The sequence below is a fragment of the Myodes glareolus genome, chromosome 9 (genome assembly GCF_982192425.1).
Source record: "Myodes glareolus chromosome 9, mMyoGla1.1, whole genome shotgun sequence".
Taxonomy (NCBI): domain Eukaryota; kingdom Metazoa; phylum Chordata; class Mammalia; order Rodentia; family Cricetidae; genus Myodes; species Myodes glareolus.
This window is the reverse complement of record NC_142034.1, coordinates 16,306,942-16,322,932: the sequence shown is the minus strand read 5'-3', so window position 1 is coordinate 16,322,932 and position 15,991 is coordinate 16,306,942. Positions and strand designations below refer to the sequence as shown.

At 53.5% G+C, this 15,991-nt stretch overlaps 2 protein-coding genes across 2 annotated transcripts in view; both read right to left on the bottom strand.

Annotated features, from left to right (window-relative positions):
• On the bottom strand, positions 1 to 3,234 carry Cd79b (CD79b molecule). Its single transcript, XM_048446003.3, has 6 exons — positions 3,054 to 3,234; positions 2,332 to 2,382; positions 1,273 to 1,578; positions 968 to 1,086; positions 643 to 684; positions 1 to 540 (listed from the first exon to the last, which is right to left on the bottom strand). The coding sequence occupies exons 1-6, from the start codon at positions 3,118 to 3,120 to the stop codon at positions 442 to 444; spliced, it is 684 nt and encodes a 227-aa protein (XP_048301960.1). The 5' UTR covers positions 3,121 to 3,234; the 3' UTR covers positions 1 to 441.
• A 4,164-nt stretch (positions 3,235 to 7,398) lies between these two features.
• Positions 7,399 to 15,991, bottom strand: part of Scn4a (sodium voltage-gated channel alpha subunit 4) — a 31,045-nt gene continuing 22,452 nt past the window's right edge. Inside the window, exons 17-24 of the mRNA XM_087909859.1 lie at positions 15,513 to 15,686; positions 14,935 to 15,057; positions 13,197 to 13,475; positions 12,867 to 12,920; positions 12,533 to 12,670; positions 11,805 to 11,909; positions 11,027 to 11,297; positions 7,399 to 9,982 (exon numbers count right to left, since the gene is read on the bottom strand). Coding sequence (XP_087765985.1) covers positions 8,694 to 9,982; positions 11,027 to 11,297; positions 11,805 to 11,909; positions 12,533 to 12,670; positions 12,867 to 12,920; positions 13,197 to 13,475; positions 14,935 to 15,057; positions 15,513 to 15,686 — 2,433 coding nt within the window. The 3' untranslated portion in view covers positions 7,399 to 8,693. The remainder of the gene's footprint in view (positions 9,983 to 11,026; positions 11,298 to 11,804; positions 11,910 to 12,532; positions 12,671 to 12,866; positions 12,921 to 13,196; positions 13,476 to 14,934; positions 15,058 to 15,512; positions 15,687 to 15,991) is intronic.

Below are 15,991 nucleotides of genomic sequence, written 5' to 3'. Positions count from 1 at the left end.
TTGTCAGAACACTGTTTATTCCACAGGAGGATGGGCTGTAAGCTAAGTGGTCCTTGGAATGGGAGAAATGACATTCTCGCAGGCCCTTCTGGTACCAGTGGGGACCATAGTCCTTCCTGGGTGCTGCAGGAAGCTAGTCTGCTCTGAGTCCATGTGCAGGTTCCCACAAGTCTCTGTTTCCTGTCCCAAACATGAGGACAGATTCTGCATGGCGCTTAGGTCCAATCTATCCCCAGAGAACTCCACACTCCATGTCACTGCCCTATTGTCCTTCTACCCCAGGCCTTTCAGCAAGAGCTGGGGACCAGGGGCTAAAGAGAGAGGTGACATTGGTGGTCCAGCTTCAGATGCTGGCTGGGGATCCAGGAAGAAAGGATGGGCTGCGAGCCAGGCAATTTGGAAGCAGCGAGGCCCGAGAGCTGGGCAGGATGAGGGTGGCTCTCATTCCTGGCCTGGGTGTTCTCCGACAGACCACTTTACCTCTCCCGTTCGAAGAGTCACTATGTCTTCGTAGGTGGCTGTCTGGTCAATGTTCAAGCCCTAGAAAGATGAATTGGAGGCTCAGGTGTGGGCCATATTCTAACCATGCCAAAAGAGGGGAACCATTGCAGCTCAGAACTGCTAGGTGAAACTGTCCCTTACCTCGTAGGTATGATCTTCTTCCATCCCTGCCTTGCTGTCATCCTGTGGGAGGAACGGGGAAGGTGGAAGAATATAGTTTTGAGTGTTAGGGTCCTCCGTTCATGTACCCTGATGGGCCAGGGATGTGGGTCTGGGTGGGGGAGGGGAAGAAGGCGTCTCCAAGAACAAATGAATGAATGAACAGTAAGCCAGTGGACAGGACTTGCGGTGGGGACTTCTTGAGAGAGCAGCCACAGAGTCTGAGAAGATGGAGACCCTGCCCAGGTCTTGTCTGCCCTGTGCCCACCTCCCAGCCTTCCCAAGGATCCCCAGTTCCTCTGGGCACCTTGTCTAGTAGCAAGAAGATGGGCACGATGATGAAGAGAATGATTAGGAGGGTCTGGATCATGATGATGCCATCTTTCAGGGTGTTCCGCCGCTTCAGCTGTTCCAAGGTGCTGAATCCTGGGGCAGGGAGACAGGGCATACATAACGCTGGAACTGAAGGTTAACTATAGAGACTGTTTGGACCCCCTCAGGGCCAACTGCCCAGCAACTATCCTGGGAATTCCAGGGCCATGGCCACCTCCCCTGGTAGGCAGGGGTGTGGGTGTGGACGGCTACGTGAACACAAGTCTACCTGGCACACACCTAAGACTTTAAGTTCTGAACCACAACTCCAAACATCCTCTGAGTCTCTGATGCATTGCTGCTTGCAGAAGTAGACACCATTGTCCTCAAACTGGATGTTTTGGATGGTGAGGACGTAGACAGAGCCATTTTGGGTCTTTGAGATGTGTCCCTCTTCTTCGGACAACTGCTGGGGTGTCTCTTTCTCTTGCTTTCGGAACCAGGTCATGGTGGTGGAGTAGTCTGAGTAACAGTAAAACTTCACCACGGAGCCCCGCTTTTTGGCTACGTACCTCGGGTACAGCTTGATCTCGGAACAAGAGCTTCCTGTGGACATCAAGGCAAGGTTCAAAATCCGGCTGATTGTCTTCCTGTTTGCCAGCCTAGCCCACCGTGGAAGACACTAACCCAGTTTAGCCAGCTTCTCATGTCTGGAGCATCAGGTTTATGAGGCAGTGTGAAGGCAGAGGTGTGGGAAAGTAAGCCATGTTGAGAGGCCACACACCAAGCCTCTGTTCCACACCTCTTCCTGCTCAAACCTCTGCCCACTAGTCTTCCCTTAAGAAGGATTCTGGAACCTTCTCATTGCATTCATGTCCACTGTAACAACCAGATCCAGACCTCATCTGCAGAACAGCCTTCTTGGCCTCGTTGGCTATTTCAGCTCTTTCCTCTGGACTTTCCTACACTCACCCCAGATCCTGAAGGACTCCCCACTGTCTCCAGGGTGATAAAGGTTGACTCCTTAGCCTGTCACCCGAGACCCTCCTCCTACACCCTCTTGACCCTTCTCACAGACTCACTCTTCTCAGTGTCTAGGCCAGCGGGGTTTGTGGGGTCTCAACCACACAGACACAGGCCTGAGGCCTATGGAACCCTGTCTCGCTGCCACTCTCTTATCTCTCAGCCAGGTTTAGTTCTGACCCTCAGCGGCCAGCACTGGAGCCTACTAGCCTGATGACAGCCATCCAGAAATGGGGCCTCCGTGAGGGGCCTTACAGAGGTGTAGGTATAGGGAGCTCCAGGGCAGAGATATGGGACCACAGTGGCTAATGGGAAGTGATGGTTGAGGCAACTAACCTTGGAGATTCTGTGACAGGTCACTGTTTGTCACCGCTGGTACCGGCTCACCTGGAGGGTGAGAGGAAGTGGGCAGGGCTAGGTCAGGCCTCTCTACCCTCAGTTGATTGCCCCACCCTTACCCCCTCCACGTTTCCAGAGCCACTTCCTCCTTCCAGAACTACAGCTTCAAGCCCCTTAGTTCTCCCTGTCCCTGTACAAGAGAGGCAGAAGTACGGTAGGGGTACTGGAAGCCCCACTCCTAGCTCCCTTCTGCCTTTGCCCCTCAGGCTGGCCTAGAGCTTCTGCAGATAAAGAGAAGAAAGCCACACAGGGAGGGGTTGGCCAATCTTTCAAAGGGAGGACCATTCCTGGAACATGTTATCTTCCAGGTTACGGGACCAGCCTTTCTCATGCCATGCCCCCAGGGCTTAGCTGGGAGCTACATGCTGTCCCTCTTCCTCCTGAGCCCGGTTCCTCGGGGTCATAACTGCCAACGAGGTTAGCCCCTTGCACCCAGTTCAACCTGAAACCCTCCAGACTGGAGAGGAACTGGGGCCTCAGGCCCTGAGCCTCCCATTAAGACCCATGAGCTGGGCATAGGACAGTCAGAGCGAGGGAGACAAGAAGCAGAAAGCAAAAGGCAGGAGGTTGAGCAAGCAAGAAACTGAGCTGAGACACGGAACGGAACGAGAGGCCCATCTCAAAGCCAGCAGGCCTATTGTCTGTTGCGTATGCCGTACCTGAGAAAAGGAGCAGCAGGAACAACAGCCAGTGGCGGGGCATGGAAGATGGCACCAGTGCGGCCATGGTCACCGCTCTGTCTCTGAGTCCAGGCCTGTCACCACTTAGGAGGTTTTTGGGAGAAACATGTAACTGTATGTCAGCCTGGGCTGCAGCCTGTCTGCTCTCCACCTCTTCCCCATTAGGCCCCTTCCTGCCATGCAAATTGAGACCCAGGGGAGGTACCATGCCTCTAGGGACCCTAGGGGAGGGAGGTCCCATCAGCTGGCCTGCTGGGACTTGAAGGTGGCCCTGCCTGGACAACACAACTTGGGGTTCTGAGAAACAGTAGAAACCCTGGGAGGGGAGGGGTACTCCTGAATCTTCTAGGGATAGCCTGTGTTTCTTTCTCTCTCTCTATTCCACTGAGGGGGGTCAGGCATCTCCTGGGCCTGCTACCTCTACTGTGGTTGCCTTGCTCAGGAAGGGGAGAGCTTGGTGTATTTAGCTAAACACCTCTATACCAATCCTCCATATAGTGGCTCTCACATATTTATTTGTACTGCTATTACATAACAGCAACTTTGCGAAGTATGTTTTTCAATGCTTGGGACCCACAGGTTGAGAACTGCTGCTTAAGTGAATCTGACCTTGCGCCCTCTGCCCTGGACAACCTTTATCCTGTAGGAAGAAGCACACTGAGGAAGGACAGTGCAGGGGACAGACTCACGCCAGGCTTCTGGAGAGGTCCAGAGTAGAGCCTGGGGTGCAAGAAGCCGCGTCAAAAGTTGACCGTAGGAAGGGAGCCACAGAGTTCTTGCGCAAAAGTCTGCCAAGCGGTAGGGAAGGGTACAGCCTAGGGCCTCAGCAGTACCCTCCTCTCCTTGTGTATGACTACGCTGTGGGTTGCCAAAGGGGCTGGACTTAAGCAGAACCCACTTAGGGAAAACCCAGCACTTAACTGTCACAGTTAAGGGAGCTTTTCCAGGGAATTCTGTGGGATACTGAGGTCACTGAAGGGTTGTATGTAACTCTGGGGGTGCCGAACAGGGGATGAGGCTGAGATGGGCGAACCCTCTGGTTCCGTAGGCTCTTTGGCTCTGTCGTGACATCTAGCATGACCACAGGGCCCACCGCATTCAGGAGTTCATTTGAGCTTAGCTTTGTGTCCTGGCCTCAGGGTCTGTTCAACCTTTAGCAGCCCCGCCTTCTTGGAGTCTTGTGTCTCCTCCTAGTGGTTTCTTTTTCAGTCTTGTCTCCTGATCCCAGTCAAGACAGACAGATGCTAAATCTCTGGCAGCAGCTTTACATCTCGCTGTCCCCACAGCCCACAAGCAGCCTGTGTGGCTGGCCCAATTGCTCACATTTGGAGAATAGCTACCCCTTTCTTCCCGAAGCAGGGTTGGAAGGTGGCAGCAGGGGAGGGAGGGGTCTGGGCACTCCTACCTCTGTTCTGAGCCTGTACCTCACATGACAGGGTGAGGGTCAGCTAATGAGGGAGTATAGTAGGCCAGGGTCCTGAGTTATGGAAATTGGGGGTAAGAGGGTTAAATTTTTGTCTGAGAAACAATTCATTCTGGGCAGCCCCGCATGTTTTCGATTCTTTCCAGATGTTCCCAATGGAAAAAAATAATTCTCTGAAAAGGTGCCGGATATTCAGCTCACAGAAGAAACAGCACTAGGAAAAGAATGTCGCCTAAGGTCAGCATGGGGCTCACGGGCCCTCCCCTGGCAGTGAGTCAAAGTCCAGGGTCCCACCTCTTAGTAGACTCGACCGTGAGGTTCTAGTGATGGAAGCCTTGTTTGTCTTCAGAGCTAGTGAACCTCAAAGTTGGGAGGTTAATAGCAAAGTGTTCAGGGGTCACATATGTGTCGTCTGGGCTGTGCAGGGGCAGGGATTGCTTGGGAGGTGACTCTGAGGCTCAGGTATATGGGAGGCTGCAAGGGGTTGGCAGGGGTTGTTTGACATCAGCATTCCTCGTGGGAGGGATGTAGATGAGCCCTTTGGACTTCATTCCCATTCATGCCAGGCAGGGAGGCAGTGGGGGCCCCACCGCTGTAGGGCTATTTGTCACAGTGGGACCGTGTTGTTCCCTTGCTAGTGACCACATCATTAAGCCTTGTCTGGGGTTTATGACGCCCATGCCTTCCCAGAACAGGAGGCCTTGCTATCCCCCCCACCCCACCCCATCTCTGCCCTGGTACGTATCCCAACATCTGGCAACCTCTCTCCTCCCCTTTCCAGGAAAAAAGCATCAAAACAAGACATGGAGGACTGGAGAGGAAGAAGGTACTTGGGCATATGGGAAGAAGTCAGGGACTCCAGGATGAGAGAGGTTAGGAACTGTGTTGGAGAAGGAAGAGCTCAAACCTCTCCCATTCTTGCCTCAGCATCCTGGGCCTGCAGACCTTAGTTACCGGGAGGAGGGGCTGGTGAAGGGGAAGTCAGGTTCATCACTAGGCATGCTAGCCAAAGTCCCTCACCTAGGAGCACTTAAAAAAAGTGCTCCTGAGCAACTGTGACAGTCACTGCAGGTGCCCTTGGCCCACAGAGGCTCTGGATAAGATGGATCATGGCCCATGAAACAGGTTCCTAGCCTGATCTACCAGCTGCACCCAGGGAGACAGCACCCAGTCCGAACTAACCTCTGGGAGACCAAGCCTTCTCATCTGTATGAAATAGAGCAATCCTAGTAGCCCATTCTCCATAAGATGGCCGTGCCCACCCTGCATCCTTGGCTGTGGGCGAGCGTGTGCGAGAACTCCACCAAGAGCGGAGTGGGGAGGGAGAATTTTGAGACATAAGCTCCTGCCATCTACACTCCCCGCTTGACATTTTTCCTTTCTCCATCTGCCAGAGATCCAGGAAAGATGGCCTGGGGGACCCTGCAGTCCTTCTGTCCTCGGGGCTGGGGAGACCTGAATAAGCTCTGGAGAAATAAGCGAGACCTCTTCCCTGGGGGAAAAAGGCAGAGGAAAGGGACACAGAAACCCCCACGGAATGGGTGAAGCCAAGCTCAGGGGAGCTCGTACTTAAAGTCAGAGATTGCTATAGAAAATAGACTTCCACGTGATACACCCCACTATGGGCACATGGGCTGAACCTGTTTTGCAAGAAATGGTCCATGTGGCCTGGGCTCTAGTGGGGAGCAGGGGCAGTCCTGAGAAGACAGCCCCTCAGAGCAGGAGCGACAACCATGAACCTTACAGGAGTCTTGAGGTCTGGATGAGGGAACAGGGAAGTCAAAGGAGCTCTGGAGACGGGGGCTACAGATATAGGGCCCCAACACGTATTTTAGGGGGGCTGCCTGTTAGAAAAAATGGAGCATGAGGACAAGGCTGAGCTTCCCTTCCTGTCCCGGCTCCCAGAGGCTCTGGCATCATCCCGGTTTGGTGCAGTTGCTGGCTTACCCTTCTTGCCTCCCTCAGCACTCGCCTGCACGGAGGTGCAGAAGGAGACCACGTCCCAGAGGCGCCAGGGGAGAGAGGGTTTATTATAAGAACTGTACAAAGAAGCTTTATCTGACAGCCTGGCTTTGGGCTGGCTCCCACCTAGACAGGGTGGTAGCAGGGCTCACTTGGCAGAGAGGTCTGCACGCAGCAACGGCAGACTCAGTTCGTGGCTCTTCCTTTGCAGCGATTAGTGCAGTTGGTTGGAGAACACCAGATCTAACAGGTTCCTGAGGCTGAGACACTGAGTGGGGATGAGACCATGGGTATGACGATAAGAAACAGAGAAAGGGGAAAAGCGAAGCTCAGAGAAGGAAGCCAGAGGGACGACCAGGTGAGGCGGGGAGGGTTGAGCGAGCAGGAGTCTGGCCTGAGGTGTGCACATATGTGAACCCAGGGTGTGCAACACACCTTGTTTGGAAAGTTTTGCCACTTCCTGAGTTTTACTCAAATTGTTTATGAGAAACAAGAAGAAAAGGGGAAGGAATTTAGGCTAAGAGGGGACTCCAAGCGCCAAGTTTAGAATGTGTGTTCATCCTTATTTACCCCCTTTTGGTAAAACGCTCTTCTACATTTAGGGATAGTGAGATGAACAAACCTGCAGAGAAGTCACAAGCACCCATCCGCTCCCTCTCTCTCTGTCACACTGACACACGTAGACACAAACACTCACAGATACATGTGTATCTGTAGACACCACGGTTCACATACATACAGCCATGTACGAACACATGAACTCGGGCTCACAAGCCAGTGCATAGTCACACAGATGGACAGGTACACACACAAGTGATTGAATCCAGAGACCCCTGAGCAAAACCCTCACTCCCTCCTCCAAGCCTGGTCTCTGTTCTCTGAGAGCTGACAGAGCCTGGTTCTGGTGAGTATAGCTAAAGAAAATGGCTTTCCACTGGGTGGTGGTGGCACACGCCTTTAATCTCAGCATTTGGGAGGCAGAGGCAGTGAGTTCGAGATCAGTCTGGTCTATAGAATGAGTTCCAGGACAGGCAGGACAAACCCTGTCATAAGAAGAAAAAAAGAAAGAAAGAAGAAAAGGGAGGAGGAAAGAAAGGAAGAAGGGAAGAAAGAAAGAAAGGAAGGAAGGAAGGAAGGAAGAAAGAAAGAAAGAAGAAAGAAAGAAAGAAAGAAAGAAAGAAAGAAAGAAAGAAAGAAAGAAAGGAAGGAAGGAAGAAAATAGCTTTCCTTTCCAGGTAGCAGGAGGCAGGGAGGTTGAAGCCAAACCTGGTGGGCCTTCTTGACTGCATGCCCTAGCCCCAACATCTGCACCTCTCCTGTGAGCTCAGTTCTAACATTCTCAGGGTCACTTTGAGGAAGCAGGGAAGGACAAGGAACAGGGAAGAGATGGGCAGAAATGAGATGAGAAGAAGGAGCTCTCTCAGGCATGACGGGGTGCCAAGGAACCCTGGGGGTCAAAGGAAGGCACAAAGAGAGGAAAAGAGGGAACCGGCAGGTTCGTCTTAGAAAGTACCAAACCTGACCACAGCCAGACCTGGGGGCTCAGGCCCAAGCGCACGAATGCAGCTGGCAGGACCCAGCCTGTACGACCCATCCATGCATCCTAGAGAAAGGGAATTCCCGAGGGGAATCCTTCCTTGGTTCTTCCCCCAGGGGCCAGCCAGGGGAGCTATCCACTGGCCTGGATATGACTGGGTGATAGGTTTCAGAAGTCAAGTTTCCAGCCTGATACATCCAGATCCAGCGGCCAATTGGTTCTGTGCAGCAATGTGTGTACCCGGGCTATTTCCCTTTTACAGGACATTCCTGAGTTGGCCAGGGGGGAAGCTCTGTCTGAGTCATGGGATGAGAGCACTGGCTAAGCCCTGGAGTCAGCTATAGGTTTCTGAGGTTAAGACTTGTCTTTGTCCTGGCTAGAGCTGGGGCACTTGGGCTCTTAAGAGTAGTGCCAGCAAGGCAGCCAGCCCCTCCATGATATGCTGGCGTTTCCCCACGTAGGGAACAGCATTCTGGTGTTCTGACCCAGAGAATGTCTGTCAGAGCAATGCAAAGATGAAATCAGAAGGCAGGGGCTTCAGCCCCACCTGAACCCTGAGCACAGTTCCCATTTCCCTCAGCCCAGGCAGCAAGCCCTGAGCAGCCCCCACCTCAAAGCCCCATTCCTAGCTCTGTACACAGCTCTCTCGTGGGAGCTTCAAGTCTGTACCAGTGCTCAGCCACCTTGATGTTGCTCTCTAGACGAGAGACTCTTTGACCCCTGGGCGCACAGTCTGCCCCTGTGGTGCTGATGGCGGTAGTGGTGCTGATGGTGGTGATGCTGATGGTGGTGGTGCTGATGGAGGAGGAGGAGTTGTCTGGGTGGCGTCCAAGGAGCTGGTGGGTGTGAGCTCCATGGTGGGTCCAGCATCCCCTGTAGAACCCTTCCCCTCCTCTCCCTGGCTCTGCACACCACTGTTCTCATTCTTAGGGCCGTACATCTTGTTCATGGTATTGGCAAGCAATCCCTCCTTCTCGGGGGCCCCGTCTCCATTGCCATCCTGGCTGTGGCGGTACATGTAGGAGGCCTGCTTCACAGAGCGCTGCAGCAAGTGGCGGCGGTAGGCCCTCTGGATTTTGATGGCACACACCTCCTCCTGCTTCCTCTTGAGGGTGGTGGTGATGGGCTCATAGGAGACCTTGGAGGGGTTGGCGGCCATGAACTTTTCCTCCATGGTCTGCTTGAGGGCGTCCATCTCCCCAGAGTCACCCAGGACCTCTTTGGTCAGGGCAAAGAGGATGTCCAGGCAGTGGATCTTGTCCCCCGGCACCATGGGCAGGTCTAAGGTGATCAGCTTGATCTTGTTGGGCTTGGCGATTCTCAGCGGCTCCTGTAGGGTGTCCACAAAGTCGGAGAGGCGGCTGTAGTCGATGAACTGAGTGGCGTCAGGGTCGAACTTTTCCCAGGTCTCGTAGAACATCTCGAAGTCGTCCTCACTGAGGGGCTCGCTGCTCTCCTCAGTGGCCACGTTGAAATTCTCTAGGATGATGGCAATGTACATGTTGACCACGATGAGGAAGGAGATGATGATGTAGCTGCAGAAGAAACAGATGCCGATGGACGGGTTGCCACAGTCACCCTTGATGTTGGTGCCTGGGTTCTCCAGCGTCGGGTCACAGTCTGGGGGCCCACTGTTGAGGATGGGGTTCAGAAGCCCATCCCAGCCAGCTGACGTGGTGATCTCGAAGAGACAGATGATACTGTTGCCAAAGGTCTCAAAGTTAAACATGTCATCAATGCCTGATTCTTTCTTGACGTAGGCGAAGTTGGACATGCCAAAGATGGAGTAGATGAACATCACCAGGAAGAGCAGGAGGCCGATGTTGAAGAGGGCAGGTAGTGACATCATGAGGGCGAACAACAGCGTCCGGATGCCCTTGGCCCCACGGATCAGACGCAAGACACGCCCGATCCGTGCCAAGCGGATCACACGGAACAGCGTGGGCGACACGAAATATTTCTGTATCAAGTCAGAAAGCGCGAGGCCTACAGAGAGAAACAGAGGCTGGGTCAGGGCACAGGGGGCCTGGAGGGCAGGGGGGCCTGGCCTAGTGTGTGCAACCCTCTGAGTAGGGCCTCTCCTAGAGCTCTTGGGGGGCAGGGAATTACTTTGTCCTGACAGTTGGAGGTGGGATATATTAAAATTGATGGGGGCCCGTCCTTAGAACTGCTTGCCAATATGGCAGGTGAGGGAGAGTAGGAGGAAGAGAATAGCTGTGTGGCTTGTTCTCATCCGTTAGGAAGGAGTGAGATGGCACTGCCGTGGAAGAGTGAGGCCATGCCTGTAAAGTGCATGGCCAATGCCTGGCACACAGGAAACACTCCGTAAGCAACAGCTACTCACTCTCATGGTTGTAGACATCCCCGCTCTCCTCTCAGTGTATAAAGATCCTGGAGCCCTTTTCTTATGTGTGTGTGTGTTTACATGTCCATACATCCTTATTTGTACATATGCATGTGTGTAAATGTGTGTGTTGTGTGTGTGCTTGCGTGCACACAGGTCAAAAGAAAACTGCCGGCCTCATTTCTCCTCAGATGCCATCTATCTTGTTTGTTGAAAGAGGGTCTTTACTGACCCTGAGGCCCAGTGTTTAGGCTAGGCTGGCTGTCCAGTGCCCAACAGGGTCCCAACTGTCACCACTACCTCATGGCTGAGATCACAAACATGTGCCACCACGCCTGGCTTCTTTACATAGATTCTGGGAATCGAACCCAGATCCTTGTGCCTTTGCAGCAAGTGCTTGATGGGCGAGTTACCACGTCAGCCCTCTCTTGTGCTTTTTGTTCAGTACATGACCATCCAAGTACACGTCTGCTGGACAGACCAGCGTTTCTCAGGTGAGCTCATGTATGGGCAGACTATGGGTGGCCTGTGAGCAATGGGCTCCTTTGTGCATTAGAGGTGAAAGAATAACAAACACATATGTGTGTTTGTATAGATGTGTGCATATTCCAGGGCCCTAGTAGGTCTGTGTGCGTGAGGGAAGGCTTCCCCGGATGACTCATCTTGGTGTGGTCCTGCCAGCTCACCCACAATGGACAAGATGACAACCACGAAGTCGAAGATGTTCCAGCCAATGGTGAAGTAGTAATGGCGCAGGGCAAACATCTTGAGCACACACTCCCCGGTGAAGATGATGATGAAGACCATGTTGATGTTGTACAGGATGTCCACCTTGAGCTGGCTCTGGTCGTCCGTCTCCACCATCATGGTAACCATGTTCAGGCAGATGAGGATCATGATAGAGATGTCGAACACCTGCTTTGTCACGAAGTCATACACCATGCCCTGGATCTTGTTCTGCAGTGGGACAGAACGGGCACATGTGATATGGGGCTGGGGGATAATGGTCAAGACCCAGGCAGGGTGGGTATGAGTGGAGGTGCAGGGTGACACAGGGTGACACAGCAGTGGCCTGGGAGGAGGAGGGGCAGGGAGCAGGTGTAGAGTGTAGTAGTGATGTGTACCGCAGGCGGGAAGGGCCTGGGGACACATCATTCTCTGTGTGTTGGGTGTCTGTGTTCATCAGCCCCCACTTTAGGACCCTTCCTCCCTATAAAGTTCCTCAGTCATTTCTTCTCCTCTTCTCCAGTCATTGCTTGCTGGGCTGTGTGACAGCCACTTCCCACTCCTTCCGGGGGGCCCCTGTCTCCCAGGTCAGAGGTCTCACTTGAGAAAGTGGGTGGACACCGGGAAGCTGTGTGGCGCTAGATGAAGAATCATGTAATAACAGGAGCCTAGAGACATTCGTTGCGTTGGTGAGCAGAGTCTTTGTGGGGTTGTGAGTAGGGACCCAGAGCCTGGTACCTGAGGGCGGGGAATGGGCTTCTGGGGCTTCTTGGAGCCCAGCTTCTTCATGGCATTGTAGTATTTCTTCTGCTCCTCCGTCATGAAGATGTCTTTCCCTCCAAAGTATAGTAGGACAGAGACAGTAAGACTGGGAGGGTCCCTTTCCCTGCTCCCAGGATCCCCCTACCTTGAAGGTGAACCTTACCCCTAAAGAAGTGTCTGGTGAGAAGGCAGAGGCTCTGCGGGGGGGCAGAGGTGGAGGGGTGGGGAAGGGGGAAACTGGATCTAGAGAAGGGTGGATGAGCAAAAGACGGAGGGAACAGGAGGGTTTCAGGCCATTTTCCCAGCTTCAAGCTAAGTTCTACCAATGCCTCACCAATGAGCCCTTAGCTTGCATCTACTTAATCTTATTTATTGTTGTTGAGACAGGGTCTCTCTTTATAGCACAGGATGGCCTCAAATACACTATGTAGCCCAGGCTAGCCTACAACTAGCGAACTTACTGCCTCAGATCACTGAGTACTGACATTCCAGGTGTGCATCACCATGTCTGGCTCTACATCCACCTCATTTTATATATCAGGAAAATGAAGCTCAAGGGACCAAGCCATGGCTCGGTCCCCTAGTGGGACTTAGATCCATGCTTGCTGCCCTGGGCATTCAGGTCGGTGACAGCTCAGGGCTGCTCAGGAAAGAATAAGAGGACGGGGTGGGGCGGGTTCCTCTGGAGAGGGCCAGGTACTCATCTTCTTCTTCTGTTGGTTGAAGTTGTCAATGATGACCCCGATGAAGAGGTTGAGCGTGAAGAAGGAGCCAAAGATGATGAAGATGACAAAGTAAAGGTACATGTAGATGTTCACCTCATAGTCTGGCTGCTCCTCCTTCTGCGGGGCGAAGGACACGTGCAGTTTCTCTTTGTTCCCCAAAGTATGGTCAGCAGGACTCCCCTCCTCCCCAGGCTCCTGGGCTACCAACGAGCTAGCGTGGTCAGTGGAGGTGATGGGGTGAGAGCGGGGATGGCAGAATGGACCACTGTCAGCTCTCCTTTAACTTACTTATCAACCCGGGGACCCAACTCACCTCCCGGGAGTCCACAGCTGCGTACATGATATCCATCCAACCCTTGAACGTGGCCTGAGAGATCACGGCAGGTCATGAGGGGAGGGGCTCTCCTATGCACCACCATTCATATCTCCCTCCCTTCCCTCACCAAGCCCTCTCCAAAGACCACCTGCCAGGACCCCAGTGGGCAGCATCAAACAGACTAGAGAGGGATAAACATGACCTCTGGGTCCCATGGCATTGCTAAAGGGGCTGGCCGCCTCTAACAAGGAACAATGGCGGGTTCTGATATGAGGGACAACTAAACACATCTACCGAGTTCCGAGAAGGCTCCATAGTGTCACTCACCACCTGAAGGAGCGACAGATAGCCCAGACCCACGTTGTCATAGTTAACTTTCACGTTCATCCATCGGACCTGGCCCGTGTGCATGAGGCTTTCACACTCGGACTTATTGTTGACCACAGAGACATCGAACCTCTCGGAGGTGGTTGTGTTGACGCAGTAGTAGAACTTCCCAGCAAACAAGTTGACCCCCATGATGCTGAAGATAAGCCAGAAGATGAGGCACACGAGGAGCACATTCATGATGGAGGGGATGGCTCCCAGGAGGGCGTTCACCACCACCTAGGGACCAGGGTGGTGGTGGGGGTCATTGCTAGAGCCCCTCCTAGGCATCTGACAGGGGACTCCCAGTCAGGGAACCAGGCAGAGCATCTTAGCCAGTCCTAATGGGAGGGGAGTTTGCTGGGAGTTTTGGGTATAGGGGTAAAGGGTTGGGGGAGGAGTTAGAGACCTGCTCCTCTAGAGGGGCTCTCTGCTTGGCTGAAGCCATCAAAGCAGAGTGAGGGTGCCCAGCTTCTCTGGAAGCTGCCAGGTCACGGGTCACAAAGCAGGAGACAAACACTGCCTTCTTAGCCCCCATAGGAAATTCAGCCCATGTGACCTGGTTTGACTCACTGCATCAGTGAAAGACACAGAGAGGGCATGAAAAGGAAGCCACCAAGGTCTTCAGAGCAATGGATTCAGGGTCAGCTCCCTGTCCCTTACCAGTCCTGGCCATACAGACTTATCAAACTGTTTTAGTCTTGGCTGAATCTGAGAACCGTTCCTCTTGTTGCCACCACCCCCACCCCTTTTTAATTGTTTTTGAGATAGGGTCTCCTGTGCCCTAGGCTGGACTTGAACTTGTTATGTAGCAAAGGAGTCTGAGCTGCTGTTCCTACCGCCACCTCCTGAGAGCTGGGATTAGGAGTGTGTGCCACCACACCTAATGTCTGAGATTCAGGGGATTGTCCCCAGGGCTTTGTGCATGCTGGGTGACCACTCTGCCAACCAGCCACACCCTAGCCTGATCAGTTCCCCTTTAATACGAATTATCTCATGGTCTCTAAACAGAGCTGGTGGCAGGAGCTGGGGACACTGTGTAGCTTCAAACCACTCAGTCAGCCATGGGCAGGTTATTTCTTCAGTGGACAGAGGTGCCCAGCACCACGATTGGGGGCCCAGCCCTGGGTCAGCATCTGAGGTCAGAGCGCTTAGGCTAAGCTTGCTATGAAGACTCTGGAATGAGTCTTATTCCCAGCAGATCTCTCTTCTCTGAAGGAAGTCCTGCTGATCTTGCCCAGACTCTGTGTTCACCTGTCACTTCTGCCTTTGGGGATTGTCTCTGAAGTGCTCCTGAAGCCAAAGGCATGGCTCCATGCTCAGGAGGGGACAGACCCAGGGCTGAAGCAGAAGGATTTGCTCACGTGTTCCTGGTACAGGACCCTGGGGCCCCCAATCTGAGGCGGAGAGACCCATAAACCCACAGGCCTACCTTCCTTCCTCTTGCCTCACGCCTTCCAGGCCCCTGCAGCAGCCTCTGCTGCCCTCTAGTGGCAGAGAAAAGTTAACGGTCTTCTAGCGCTTGGGAGTGAGAATGGGGTTTCCTGGAGATGGGTCACAACCCTAAACTCCAGCCATCAACAGCTTGAGCCTTTTGCCTGACCCTGGGTGGCTGACATATTGTCATGTACCTTGCAACCTTGCCCCAGGGGTGGCTTCTCCCACACCCTGAGCCATCCTCAGCGTTTCCCATACTCACCCTCATGCCCTCAAATCGAGAGAGTGCCCTCAGGGGACGCAAGGCCCGCAGTGTGCGCAGGGATTTGATGGGCCCCAGCTCAGAGTAGCCCAGCCAGTTGGCCACCAGGCTGATGATGGAGACCTGTAGAAAGTGTGTGTTCAGAAGGTGCAGGGGCCCTGGCTTTCCTCCACCCCGGGAGAGGGAAACCCCAATTTCTGTTTGTCTCCTTTAGATCCTATCCCTGGTGGATAATCCTGTCTCATGGGAAGAGTAGCTTTGTGGCCTCTTGCACCCCTAGAGCCTGGGCTCCCCTTAGTGATGCTACCTATGTGACAGGAAATGGGAAGATAGTACCCATTTCCTGTGGCCCGGTGTGCCTATCAAAGAACATATGAAAATCCTGCCTTTACACTGGCAGAGACCGTAAGGCCCCAGGCCTGTGTTGTAGCATCCGGGAAGCAAGAGTCCAGTCTATAGGAAGCGGTGCTGACCTGGGGGCCTGACTCTCTGTGAATTTGGAGAGGTCCTACTTCCCAGAGCCTGGCTTCCCTAAAAGCCTTCATATCTGGCACTACGACCAGACCCGGGCAACTCACATCCACGATGAGGAAATCGAGCCAACACCAGGCATTGGTGAAATACACCTTGAAGCCATAGGCCACCCACTTGAGCAGCATCTCCAGGATGAAGATGTAGGTGAAGACCTTGTCAGCGTATTCCAGGATCGTCCGGATGACTCGCCGCTGCTCAATGTATATGTCTTCAAAGGCCTGGGGACACCAGCGTAACCCACAATGGCCAGGGCTCAGAAGCTGGGGGCAGCAAGCTCTAATCTCCCATCCTGCCTGCTGCTACTGGCTCCCATGGGTAGGAAGATTGGGAGGAAGATTGGGATACCCCTGGGAATCTTCCAGTCCCTAGCCTGTCACCGGGAGAGGCAAACTTCCTGGTAGGGAAGGAGTTTTATTTCTCAGCCATCTGCTGGGGGTCCACCATGATGAATCAACTCTGTATACCATTAACTGCAAATTCCCAGGGTCTACCTACCTCCCCAATGGCCTAGAGGATAGAGTCT